The sequence below is a fragment of the Salvia hispanica genome, chromosome 2 (genome assembly GCF_029641045.1).
Source record: "Salvia hispanica isolate PSC_SH4W2 chromosome 2, Shi_PSC_v1, whole genome shotgun sequence".
In the NCBI taxonomy this organism is placed as follows: domain Eukaryota; kingdom Viridiplantae; phylum Streptophyta; class Magnoliopsida; order Lamiales; family Lamiaceae; genus Salvia; species Salvia hispanica.
Window position 1 is genome coordinate 11,965,234 of NC_142693.1, and position 13,185 is coordinate 11,978,418.

The 13,185-nt window shown below is 43.4% G+C and overlaps 1 protein-coding gene across 1 annotated transcript; it reads left to right on the top strand.

Moving 5' to 3' along the window:
• The first annotated feature begins 4,010 nt into the window (after positions 1-4,010).
• On the top strand, positions 4,011-11,727 carry LOC148931578 (uncharacterized). Its single transcript, XM_089064835.1, has 3 exons — positions 4,011-4,481; positions 4,680-5,090; positions 11,704-11,727. The coding sequence occupies exons 1-3, from the start codon at positions 4,011-4,013 to the stop codon at positions 11,725-11,727; spliced, it is 906 nt and encodes a 301-aa protein (XP_088920961.1).
• The last annotated feature ends 1,458 nt before the right edge of the window (positions 11,728-13,185 follow it).

Sequence of the window (13,185 nt, forward strand, 5' to 3'; positions counted from 1 at the left end):
ATTGAGTAGAGGAGGGATTAGACTTTGAGCAAGCCTATGGTAAACTTTGCATGATGCATGATTTGAGTGATTTACACTTTACCTTTATACACTTTGAGAGTGAGAGAAAGAACACTTCCCATCTTTGGAAGTTTGCTACATGTGAGTGCTTGAATTCAAGGTGTTCCACGAGTTAGTAATGAAAGTGCACTATTAAGCCTTGCTTGATTTGATTGTGTTAATCCATGCTTAATCTATTCTTTCATCTTTTGAGGCAATTATGACGTCTAGTCCTTGTGCATTCCGTGCGTCTATTCTTGTGTCTTTAGTGTTTTGTTCGAGAACAAACAAAAATGTAAGTTTGGGGGAGTTGATACGCCCGGATTTTGCACTGTTTTAAGGCCATTATTTGGTCCGTTTTTGTTATCAAAATCACTCTACATGTCCATTATTTGCATATTCTATACATTTTGGTATTTTGACGTGTTTTGTGAGAAATGTGCATATTTGAGCCGAAAAGGGGAGTAAAAACGCATAGTCTGGAAATCTGGAGTCAGACGGCGACCAGCGACCGCCGCGAAGTTGTACGCCGACCGTCGGCGCCCGGCGGTCAGAGCTATGTGGCGGCCCGCTTCGGAAACTTACGCTAGGAGAAGAGTCTCGCCCGGCGACCGCCGGAGGACATGTGGCGGTCCGCCACCGAAGGGTCAGAGTCTCTGGACTCCAACGCGGCGACCGCCGGCCAAGGTGCGGCGGCCCGCCGGAGAAAGGCGGCGAATCCGACCAGCCCTAGATTTGCTCCAAGATTTACCAAACTTTGAAGATCTTTTCCTTCTATGATGAGGAATAATCTTCCCCTATAAATAGGACCTCAAGCTTCATCAAAAAGAGTCTTTTACACACAACAAGAACACATTCATAGAGATCAAAAGCTAGAGTACTTCAATTGTGCAAGGAGTTGGAGAAGGGTTTCAAGAACATCAAGAACGACAAGGATTCAACCTACGAGTTTTATTTGCTTTAGTTTTATGTTCAGATTGTTTTCCCTTCAATCTATGTTTTTAGTTTATTCAGTCATGTGTAACTAAACTCATAGGATTCTAGGGATGTGTTAGTAGCAACTTTGGTTATACAATTCCGTTTTCTATTCAATATCCGTTTTGTTTTTACTTTGTTTCTTCCCTAAGTTAATCATGATGCTTCATAATTGAGTGACACAATTATGTATGATTCAATACAACTTGCTTCATAACTGTGATAGAGTTCTAGCGAGTTAGATCCACTTAGTAGACACTACAGTTAGCTTCCTTTAAAACGGCACTGTTAATTGAGAGTGAGGACTTTTCAAGGGTCTTAGGAGCTTTTTGGAGTTACGTGTTAGGATTGACAACCCTAATGTTAGTAATCAACGTTTGTATCGCATGAGCATAAGCTAGGTGACTCGTCCTTTCAAAGTATTAACTGTGCTAGGGTATTGTAGTTTGGAATTTGTATAACCATAAAAGTGAAAGCACATCCCTGGAATTCCCCTTATCTCTATAACTTTTCTCTTCGTGATTTGCTTGCAGGTATACTTGCAGGTATTTATAGTGCAAATAAAAAGTGCATCAGGGAGTTAAGGTAGTGATTGTGTGCCCAACGACAGCTAGCTCAAGGTTCTCTGAGTTCCTAGACCCAGTGTCTAGCGGATTTCCTGGACCGAGGGTTTTCTTCATTAATTTTAGAACACTCTTTCGCTAACCATTATTAGCTCTAAAAAAAAACAGCTCTTCAAATGGCGCCGTTTCCTGGGATGGATGGCGTAGTTTGTTTACGTGTTTGAGGATTTGGTGTATATAGTTTTAATTTCTATTATTTGTTTTTCTTGGCAGTTTATGAGCAAGGGCTCACGATTTGGGAACTGGAGTAACCCGTCTGGGTCAAAGGACGCTCAAGTCAGGTGGCAGGTTAAGGAATCGACATCCACCATCACCACCAGATCAGGGTTTACGACAGTAGATCCATTCCCATTCGAATTAGAAAGTGAGAAGGAGTGGAACTCGTCGGGAGGGGAGGACCCGAAGTCGTCTACTGAAATAGAGCACTCCGAAACCGAGGAAGAGGAAGACGTAGATATGGCACACTTGGAGGATCCCGATCCGGAGATAGGTTCACTCACCGCGCATCTGGACGGTGAGCCCGCCCATGCCATAGTCTCGAACCAGAGCCAGAGGTCTATTGATATCAAGACAAATGTGCTGGGTGTTTTACTTACATTCTCTGGACGAAGGAATGAATGTCCTTACGAATTCCTAAACGAGTTTAGTAAGCTGTGCAATATCCAAAAGCGACCCAACGAGGCTACTGAGGAGGACTACCATTTGCGTGCAGTCCCGTTTGCCCTTAAAGGAGGGGGGGGGGGGCTAATACTTGGCTACTGAGGCATCCACCAGACTCGATCAACACATGGAAGGATTTCAAGCTGGAATTCCTGGATTATTTCTTCCCGTCCAACAAAACAAATGCCCTGAAGAAGGAGATTCAGGAATGCAAGCATGATTACGATGAGTCCTTGAGTCAATACTGGTCTCGATTTAAGGGACTGCTCGACGCCTGTCCCAATCACAGGATGATGGAGGCTGAGACCTTTTACCTGTTCTATGAAGGAGCTAATCCTGAGTCGAAGGACTTAATGAATTCCTTGAGCGGGGAGAATTTTACAAAGAACAAGGCAAGTGAAGCACGAGAGATTTTGGAAAGGCTGATCGACGCAAAGAAGGCGTACGACCACCCACGTATCATGAGGAGAGGTTCAACAAACGCAATCAAGGAACAAGAAGGAGAAGGAGTTGGGGACAAGATAGATCGGTTGGAGAAGGCACTTCTCAGTGCGATTGAGAAAAAGAATTCCCCGACCTCACAGGAAAATCAACTCCAGCTTTATTACGGTCCACCTCCCGATGGAGAGTTCCAAGCCCAGGTAAATGCAGTAGGGAATTGGAATCAAAATAATCAGAATACAAGTTGGAATCAGTGGAAGATCAAGGAGGCACCATGGAGAGACAACCCTTGTTTTAGATGGGCAGACGGAAACCAACAGCTCCAGCTACAGTACCCAGGTCCAGCAGAGGCCCAACAGAACTGGCCTAGCCGTGGTCAGGACGGACCCCATCATAATTCAAACTGGTCAGGGAAAAACCAGGAAGGCCGAATAACTGGAGTTATCGCAATCAAGGGGACCAGTCCAATTGGAACAACAGGAACCAGAGTAATCAAGGGAGCTCTTATGTGCCACCACATCGGAGGAACGCCACCGGAAACAATCAGAATATCCAGCATGCGCACCAAGGAAATCAAGGGTTAGGGAACCAGTTCAGCAACAATCAAGGAGGTCAGGGTAATTATCGCCCTAATCAGGGGAGCGGACCGAGCCACAATCAGGGGTCAAGTTCAAATCAATCGAACTACAAGCCTCCGAGGAATCTGGATGAGATGGTACATGACCTAGTCAGCTCTCAACAACACATGCTAAACAATATGCAGGCAAACAATGATGTGGTACACAAGATCCAAGATGCTCAACAAGAGCATAAGTCTGCTATGGATATGTTGGCCAAACAAATGTCACAATTGGCCACTTCGTTGAATGAGATGAGGGGACACAAAGGAAGGATATCAGCTTCAGTGAAACCACCTGACCGGGCAAATATTAGTCAGATAACTTTAAGGTCAGGACGGGGCTATGAAGGTCCGGTGATGAGAAAAGATGAGAATACACCTCTATTGACGAGGGCAAGACCCCTGACCTAGAGGATACTGAGGTAAGCAATATCAGAGTAGAAGACGGTCTTCAAAAAGGGGATTTGGAGAAACCATTACCTCGGATGGCCGATCCATTCTTCTTAGACCCAGAGCCTGAAGTGGAGATTGAGGAGGGAAGGAACGAAGTCGGTGAGTCATCCGTCCCAGGTCTGGCAGGGACGTTGAAGCGTACGAAGCCATTCCCTCATCGGGGGGAAGCCTAAAAGAAAAAGGACGACACCGAAGACTTCATGGAGATTTTCGGCAAGCTGGAGATCAACCTGCCCTTCCTACAAGCTTTAAAGTTGCCTACATTCAGTAAATTCATCAAGGAGTTCATAGCAGGAAAAACCAAGCCCGACGGGAAAATAGTAATTGGAGAAAATGTGTCAGCTGTGATACAGAAGAGAAGGATTCCATCAAAATGCACAGACCCAGGTATGTTCACTTTGCCTATTTCTCTGGATGACATAAAAATTGAGCATGCTATGTGTGATCTAGGAGCTTCGATAAATGTGTTACCACTTTCGATATATAGGAAGTTGATAGGAGTGAGTCTGGTGGATACGAAAGTGGTGATTCAGTTAGCCGATAGAACATGCATTTCACCCGAAGGTGTGCTGGAGAATGAGATAGTAAAAGTACATGATTTCTTGTACCCAGCTGATTTTCATGTGATAAAAATGAGTGATGATGAATCTGCCGAGTCTAGCGGAGTGCTTGTAGGAAGGCCATTCTTACGCACCGCTAAGACTATAATAGATGTGTTTGATGGAACAATATGCCTGGATTATCATGGGGAAAAATACACATTTAACATCGATGAAGCTATGAAAAAACCATTGGATGTTGAGAATTTACATTCTGTCGATATCATTAACCCCCTGGTCCAGGAATATCTTGAGAGTGAATTAATGCAGGAACAGTTTCATAATTCGGAGCTGAGTCAAGCTGTTGACAATGAGGTAGCAGGATGGTATGAAACCCTATTAACTCGAAACCTGACAGATGAACAGATCAGTGAAGCGATCATGGAATTTTGCCACCAACCACTGTCATTCGAGTCTACGGGGTCTGTTCAGGTGAAAAATCTAGACGAGGGAACAAACTTGGATGAGATAGCAACAAAAAGTCTGGAGAAAACCCCCTCTACCATCACACCAAAGAAGGAGTTGAAGAAACTACCCGAGACCCTGAAGTATGCCTACCTTGGGGAAGATGAAACATTCCCAGTAATAATCAACGACCACTTGACAGCGGAACAGGAGAATGATCTATTGGAAGTAATCCGGAGGAACAAGAAGGCCATAGGGTGGACGATCTCCGACCTGGTTGGAATCAGCCCAAACCTTTGCATGCACCACATCCGACTGGAAGAGGGGGCATGAAGGGGTTGGCAGCGGAAGTGCATGCATAAATCAATTACATAATAATCAGATCTATTTAGCAGATTATTTAGACAAATTCTATTCGCGTAATCATCTCACGTATCATGCTCGTAACTCAAATAATCACATGCTTTAAATTAAATGAAATCTAAAACATGCTGTTCTAGGGTTTAGCCATTATACCTTGATGATTCTCCAAAGAATCGAAGATAGCTAGCGCCTTCTCCTCGTGAAGATCTTTAGTACAAAACCACGGATCTTCTGACTGGTTCCCGGACTGTGAACTGATATCAGGGTGGGCTGATCTCACCAGCGCACTAGGACTTAAATAGAGAAGACAGAAATCCTTTCCCACGGAGGAGAAAAATTCGACCTCTACTAGGAATAGAGAGGGCCGAAAATTTTGAGAGAAAAACAAGTATATTTTCTGTCTCCTTTATTCTCCTATTTATAATAAGTCACATATTGGGCCCAGACAGGGATCTATGGAAGGCTTTGGATATGGGCTCCTCCAATTAGCTTTTTACTAATTACAACCCAATTTAATATAAGCTTAAAATTGGAATATTACGAGCAGCCACTACAGAAGTAATACTGCACTCCCCATCCAAATCCGAAAGTACAAGTACTTCGGGTTTCCAATACTTTATATTTATTTCCCGCACTTAAGATAGAAACATGCATTAATTAATTATTGTCTGCTATGGACTTAATTAATTAATATCTTATTTATTCCAATAGAGGACTCAGCAAGAAAATCTTATTTATTATTCATAGAGTAATTAAACTCCAACTAGCTAGGTTCCGAATAATAAAACCTTATTTCAAGCTTCTCTTGAGGATGTTATCAAACGAGACTCACCGCGCGCACGATTCAACATAATAGCAATCCTAGCACCGCTAGATGCTAATCACCACTACCCAATATACCAGGCTTATTGGGTTGCGAAAAACCCGCACCATTTGGTAAGTCAAAGTAGTGCATAATCAATACCGTATGCTCAATGCTAACATATATTGATTGAGAAATAATTTACGAGACCTCGTCTTTCAGTAGATAGCATAAAGACTGTCTCGCTGTTAGATCCATTCAGTGCTATACCACACCAACGTCATCTTATTTCAGTAAGGCTTAGAAATAATCGGACTGACATTGCAACCTTTCACGATAGGTAGTCTAAGCCTATCTAGGTTGTGAAATTCTTTTTTTTCTTTGTTTAGAACTGACCGTGTTACCTTAAAGTGGACGACGCCCACAACCGGTCTACTAAAACAAAGACTTAGACTTTGTTAAATTACTTATACATTTAAATATGCAATTAACATCCATTAAATGTAAAATATAACAACATTATGACAAAAATAATCTGTTTATTCATTTGGAAAATAAAATAAGAGTTTTAACAGTATTCAATCACTCGAAAGGTGATTTCTAGTATACAAACTCTAACAATCTCCCACTTATACTCAAAACAGCTTTCGAGTATACAAAAAAATTGTGCACTACGTCTAATTCTCCCACTTATACTGAAAGCGAGTTGAGGTCTCGAGCGAGTCGAACTCCCATTCCTTCTACATGGCGTTCGAACGGTTTGACCGCCAATGCCTTAGTGAAGGGATCTGCCAGGTTGTTCTCTGACGCAATCTTGACCACTTGTATGTCTCCTCTCTGCACTATATCTCTGATGATATGATACTTCCTCTCAATGTTTTTGCTCGCTTTGTGAGCTCTTGGTTCCTTCGAATTAGCCACAGCACCAGAATTGTCACAATAAATGGTGATGCTCTTGGGCAGATTCGTAACCACACCTTAGTCCATAAGAAAGTTCTTGAGCCATACAGCCTCCTTTGCAGCCTCCGAAGCGGCCACATATTCGGCTTCCATGGTAGAGTCTGCAATGCATTTCTGCTTTACACTCTTTCATATCACGGCTCCACCTCCTAAGGTAAACACATAGCCAGAAGTAGATTTCCTCGAGTCCTGATCAGCTTGAAAGTCTGAATCAGTATATCCCAAAGGGCATAGCTCGCCTGCTTTGTAAACTAGAACATAGTCCTTAGTCCGTTTAAGGTACTTGAGTATGTTCTTTACTGCAGTCCAATGTCCTTGGCCAGGATTTGATTGATATCTTGCTACCATGCCAACAACAAAGCAAATATCGGGTCTTGTACAAAGCATAGCATACATGAGACTACCAACAGCCGAGACATATGGTATCTTTCTCATCTCTGCTATCTCAGATGTTGTCGTAGGACACATCTCTTGAGATAAATGGATGCCATGTCTAAAAGATAAGAAACTTTCTTGGCATCTTGCATGCTAAAGCGAGTAAGTACAGTGTCGATGTAGGGTTTTTGGGATAAGCACAACATTCTTTTCTCACGATCCCTAAGGACTTTGATGCCTAGAATGTGTCCCGCGTCTCCCATATCCTTCATCTCGAACTGGTTCGACAACCAAGTTCGTACTGATGACAACATCTTTTTATTGTTTCCAATTAGAAGAATGTCATCTACATATAAAACTAAGAACACCACATTCCCTTTTTCTACCTTCTTGTACACGCAGCTCTCGTTAGGGCATTTCTCGAATCCAAACTTATTAACAGTTTGATCGAAGCACTGATTCCATGATCTAGATGCTTGCTTGAGGCCATAAATGGCTTTCTTAAGCTTCCAAACCATGTGCTCTTTGCCCTTGACGGCATAACCCTCGGGTTGTTCCATGTAGATGGTCTCCTCAAGACTGCCGTTCAAGAACGCAGTCTTAACGTCCATCTGCCATACATCCCAATCCATGTAAGCTGCAATAGACAATAGTATCCGGATCGATTTGAGCATGGCCACTGGGGAGAAGGTCTCGTCGTAATCGACACCTTCCTTTTGGGTATACCCCTTAGCCACTAGGCTAGCCTTGAAGACTTTAACTCGTCCATCGGGTCCACGTTTACGTTTGTATATCCATTTGCTCCCAATGGCATTACAGCCTTCGGGTAGGACGGACAAATCATAGACGTCTTTGTCTATCATAGATTGTAGTTCTGAATCCATTGCTTTCACCCATTCGCAATGATCGATATCCGCCTTCGCCTCTGCATAATTCCAGGGATCTGGTACACTACTGTCCGAGGAGTGATCCATAGATTCTCCCAAACCAATGTACCTTTCGGGCTCATGAGAGACCCTCCCACTGCGGCGCGGCACTACAATGTTAGGTGTAGAAGTTGAAGGTTCGGGAATTGGTTGTACTAATGGTACTTGTTCTTGGTTAATGGAACTTGTGACTGAAGTGAGCTCATCAAGAGCTACCTCACTGCTGGGTTTATGATTCATAACAAAGTCTTCCTCTAAGAATGTCGCGTGAGTACTCACAATGACTTTCTTGTCTCGGAGACTATAGAATTCATAAGCTTTCGAACCTTTGGGGTACCCTATAAACAAACATACCTCTGTCCTTGAGCCCAGCTTAGTTGGATCCTTTTCCAAAACATGAGCTGGACACCCCCATATCTTGAGATGTTCTAGATTAGGCTTACGCCCGGTCCACAACTCATATGGAGTAGCAGGAACAGATTTTGACGGTAAATTGTCTAAAATATGACTCGCGGAAAGCAAGGCATGTCCCCAAAACGAAATAGGCAGTCGTGCATAACTCATCATCGATCGGACCATATTTAACAAGGTCCTATTCCTTCTTTCAGCTACGCCATTCTGCTGAGGTGTGCCCGGCGCAGTCGTTTGGGATTCAATTCCCTCTACTGATAAGTAGTCCAAAAACTCGGCACTGAGGTATTCGCCTCCACGATCAGATCGCAGGCTCTTGATACGTTTTCCATGATGCGTCTCAGCATAAGCCTTAAACTCCTTGAACTTGTCAAAAGCTTCAGACTTAAAGCGCATCAAATAAACATATCCAACTTTCGAGTAATCATCAATAAAAGTGATGAAATAGCGAAAGCCGCCTCTTGCCTCGGTTGACATTGGTCCACACACATCAGTATGAACGAGTTCTAGTGATTCCTTGGCCCTATTTCCTTTCACTCTAAAAGGTCTCTTGGTCATCTTGCCTTCCAAACAGGATTCGCACGTGGAAAATGATTCAGTATCTAGCCCTTTAAGAAGGTCTTGATCCACAAGTGTTTGAATCCTCCTTTGGTTGGCATGACCAAGTCTAAGGTGCCATAAGAACGTTTCGTTCATTGAACTTGAAGGTTCTTTTCTTTTCTTTGAAATTTTCGATGCATTATTGAGTTCTAATTTGCGATCATTATATTGTGTAGATACGATTGTGTACAGATTGTTTTCCATGATACCACGACAGATATAAGAACCATCTTTCTTAATAACACAACTGTCATTAAAAGAAATCGAATATCCATCAAAAACCAATTTAGAAACTGAAATTAAATTTCTTCTAAAAGAAGGTATCAACAAAACATTCTTCATAATCAAAAATCTATCACTACTAAAATGCAAATAAACGTCTCCCACTGCAACGGCCGCCACTTTAGTAGCGTCGCCCAGCTGAACTTCGATCTCTCCATCATATAGCCGTCTTGTCACCTGCATTAAGTCAGGATCAAAACAAATATGATCAGTAGCTCCAGTGTCAATAACCCAAGTATGAGAAGAAGTCGAAGCCAAACATGACTCAACAACTAAAGCTTGGTGCATACCTGTAGCCTTGCTCCTTTTAGGGCAATCTGGCTTCCAATGCCCCTTCTCTCCACACTTGAAACACTTTCCGGTTTGCTTCTTTCCCGACCTCCTCCTTTTCTTTCCCTTAGCATCTTTAGGTGCAACCTGGTTTGTCACTTTCTTCTTTCCTGCGCCAGGCCTAGGGCCAGAGGAACGATGTGATGAACTAACCATCGCAGCCTTAGCTTGGTTCATGAGATCTTCCGCCGACTGAAGTTCAGTCAACAACTCAGCCAAGGTGTAATTCCTTTTGTTCATCTCAAAGTTGAGCTTGAACTGTTGGAAGCTAGGGGCCAGACTCTGAAGGATAATAGTAACTTGGGACTCGGCATCAATGACGCCTCCCAAAACCTCAATTTGATTGAGGTGGCTCATCATCTCGAGGACATGGTCCCTCACAGACGAGCCTTCCTTCATAGACTTGCACATGATACTTCGAAAGGCTTGAGACTTAGCCGTTCGATTCTGAGTACCAAAGAGATTCGTGAGATTTTCCATAATCTCGGTGGCAGTTGCCATGGCGGCATGCTGATGTCTAAGCACTGTTGACATGGAGGCCAACATATAACACTTAGCCATCTCATTCGCCTTGTGCCACCGTCTATGGGCATCTCGCGCTGCCTGCGCGGCGTTAGCCGCCGGCACTGGGGGCCGAGGAGTAGTGAGCACAGACTTGTACTCATCAGCCGTGAGAACGATGTCCAAATTTTGTTTCCATTCTATGTAATTTTGGCCCTCGAGTTTGTTTTCTTTAAGAATTGCAGAAAGAGGATTGAGTGACATTTTGACGATTTAGGTTGCACTGCAAAACAGAATTATTTATAGGAGGTTTATTAGAATCACCATAAATCAACATAGAATGAACACCATCATAACATGAAATAAAATTCATAGATAAACAGCAAGTAGCAAAACGAACAAATGGACTTCGAAACGGCGAAGTTCGACAGAAATCAAAACATAAACGCTGGAAGGTAAATGATTGTACCTTCGCCCTCCTTGAGGACGGTGTTGCATAGATTTTCCCGAAGATTAGACCTTTATTCTACCCCAGAATTCCCATTTCCCAAGTGTGTGTATGTGTGTGAGCTGAGAGCTATCGTCCATATCATGTGTGTTGCATGCTCCTCTTTATAGAGGCGTGAAAGTGGGTCTAGCAGAGGCCTTTTTTTTGTGTGAATTGTCTTCTTTGCCCTCAGCTTGGGACTCCCCTCGTCTAGCCATTTTCTTCCTCGATTCTGCTCATTTTTCGCCTTCTTCCTTCGCTAGTCCACTTCCTTCAGTTCTTCCTGAACCTGGCGAATTTCCTTCACACACCTGGCTTAAACAATGTGTTGGACCCAGTAAATGGTGACTTTTCATCATATAACCAATGCATGAAATTTGCCTTATCAAACTGCTCACACTTAAACCATACTTGTCCTCAAGTATAAAGACAAGAAAAAGAAATAAGGCGAATTTCAACGCATGGTTATCCCCTGACCGACTCTCTAGACTCTAACTTAACACAGACTCCTAGACCAAGACACAAACTGACACACAAAATGACAAAACACTTACAGAAAAATACATATGCATGAACTAACTTCAACTTTTAGGCAACCGTCCCCACAGATTAAGGTCAATCCAACAGGCTGCACTTCTCCAAATTGTCCCCTTCCCTTCTTACACCTAATCAATTTGTCGATTCGTCAAGATAGCCTATTACTTTCCCAATTGTTGGATTCACTCGATCACTCATTCCTCACAGGGATGTTAGGACCGAATCTTTCGTAAGTTATTGCCACACCACTGAAGCGTCGGGTTATGAGAGTTTTCTCCTTTTTACACTTCGTTCCCCCTTTTGTTCCTGGGTCAGGTTACTATTGCTCCCCGCCCTTAGACATATTTTCCCTGGACATCGTCCAGCTTATACCTCCTTTTTTTTCTGGGCTTCGTCCAGCTTATACCTCCATGTTTTTATTTTTTTTCTTTCTTTCTGTACTTCGTCCAGCTTGTACCTCCTTTACCTGGACTTCGTCCAGCTTATACCTTCATAACCCAATTTACCCCTATTTTTTCTCCTTCAGCACTCTTCTCCCTAAGCATTCAGTGGCAGCCCCATTTCACATGTGTTAGCTCAAAATTATTTTAGGCTTATAACTCGCTCTTATAGTGGGGCTTCACAACTAAGTCAGCTAAGGCATCTTCTATCGTTCTTACTTCATCCAGACTGACCTCGGCTTATTAAAGGAAAAGGCTTCAAAGTTGAAATACATCTTGTCTTCAATTGTTCTCACTAAGGAGATCATGCCCTATTATATTCACCAGCTCATGCAACACAAACAAAACCTAGACTTAACGACTCTTAACATTCTAAACACATACAAGCATTGACTCCCCTCCCCCTCCCACTTCACTCAAGCTTGTCCCCAAGCCATCGTCGTAAAGGGGGGGAATAGGGCAGTCAATCCAACATACAACAAACAATATATCCAAATAAACTTCTCACACTTAGACCGAGCATCGGGCTAAGTGGGAGAAGACATCATTAAAACAGAAAACACAAACTTCTCACACTTAGGCCAAGCATTGGGCTAAGCGGGATAAGGTAGACATATATAGCAATTTCCAACAGAAACACAGACAATAACAAAGACATTAAAATAAATAAAAATAAAACTAATACTGAAAATAAAAGTTACTTGGTTATGGGGGGCAATTCATTTCTGGGTCTGGCCCCCTCGAGAGCCAGACTGGGGTGGGATTCCGGGTCGGGTCATCTTCACCTTCTTCTTTGCCGGCAGTTCCGGCTATTCTTCCTCCTTCTCTTGATGCTTGGACACTGGTTTCTTCATCAGTAGGGACTCTGAAGTAGATGGGGTTGACACCGGCTTGGATGCGGATGGAGTGACCACTGGCTTGAGCGATGGTGGAGGTCGCTGGATGGAAGAACTGCCCTGGCCGGGCTGCTTGACCTCACTGCTGGATCCAGGAAGCACCTTCTGCTGGGTCAGGGAGAGTGTCTTCTCCACCCACTTTGACATTTTCATCATCAGCTCCACGGCCTCTGCTATCCGCTCATTCTGCTTGGAGGACTTCATCGCCAAGTCTGCAATGTTCCTCCGCAGCGCCTTTATCTCCTCTCAGGCCTGCTTAATTCATTCCGCATTCCACCAAGTTCCTTCGTCATCTCCTTCCTCATCGTTTGCATTTCCTTCTTCAATTCCTCAACCTCCTCACTGGGCACAGCCTCCGATTCCGTCTTCACCTTATCTCCCACCTCGTAGAAGAAGGTTTCCTTGCCGTGTACTTGGAGTAGCCCTTTGTTGAAGAAATATTCAACGTTGAAGGTGTCTGG

Coding starts and splice junctions, on each gene's coding strand:
- LOC148931578 (XM_089064835.1), top strand. CDS start 4,011: ATGGAGATTTTCGGCAAGCTGGAGATCAACCTGCCCTTCCTACAAGCT. Junction 4,482..4,679: donor CCGAGTCTAGCGGAGTGCTT/GTAGGAAGGCCA, acceptor GAATTAATGCAG/GAACAGTTTCATAATTCGGA. Junction 5,091..11,703: donor GGTGGACGATCTCCGACCTG/GTTGGAATCAGC, acceptor TTCCTGGGTCAG/GTTACTATTGCTCCCCGCCC.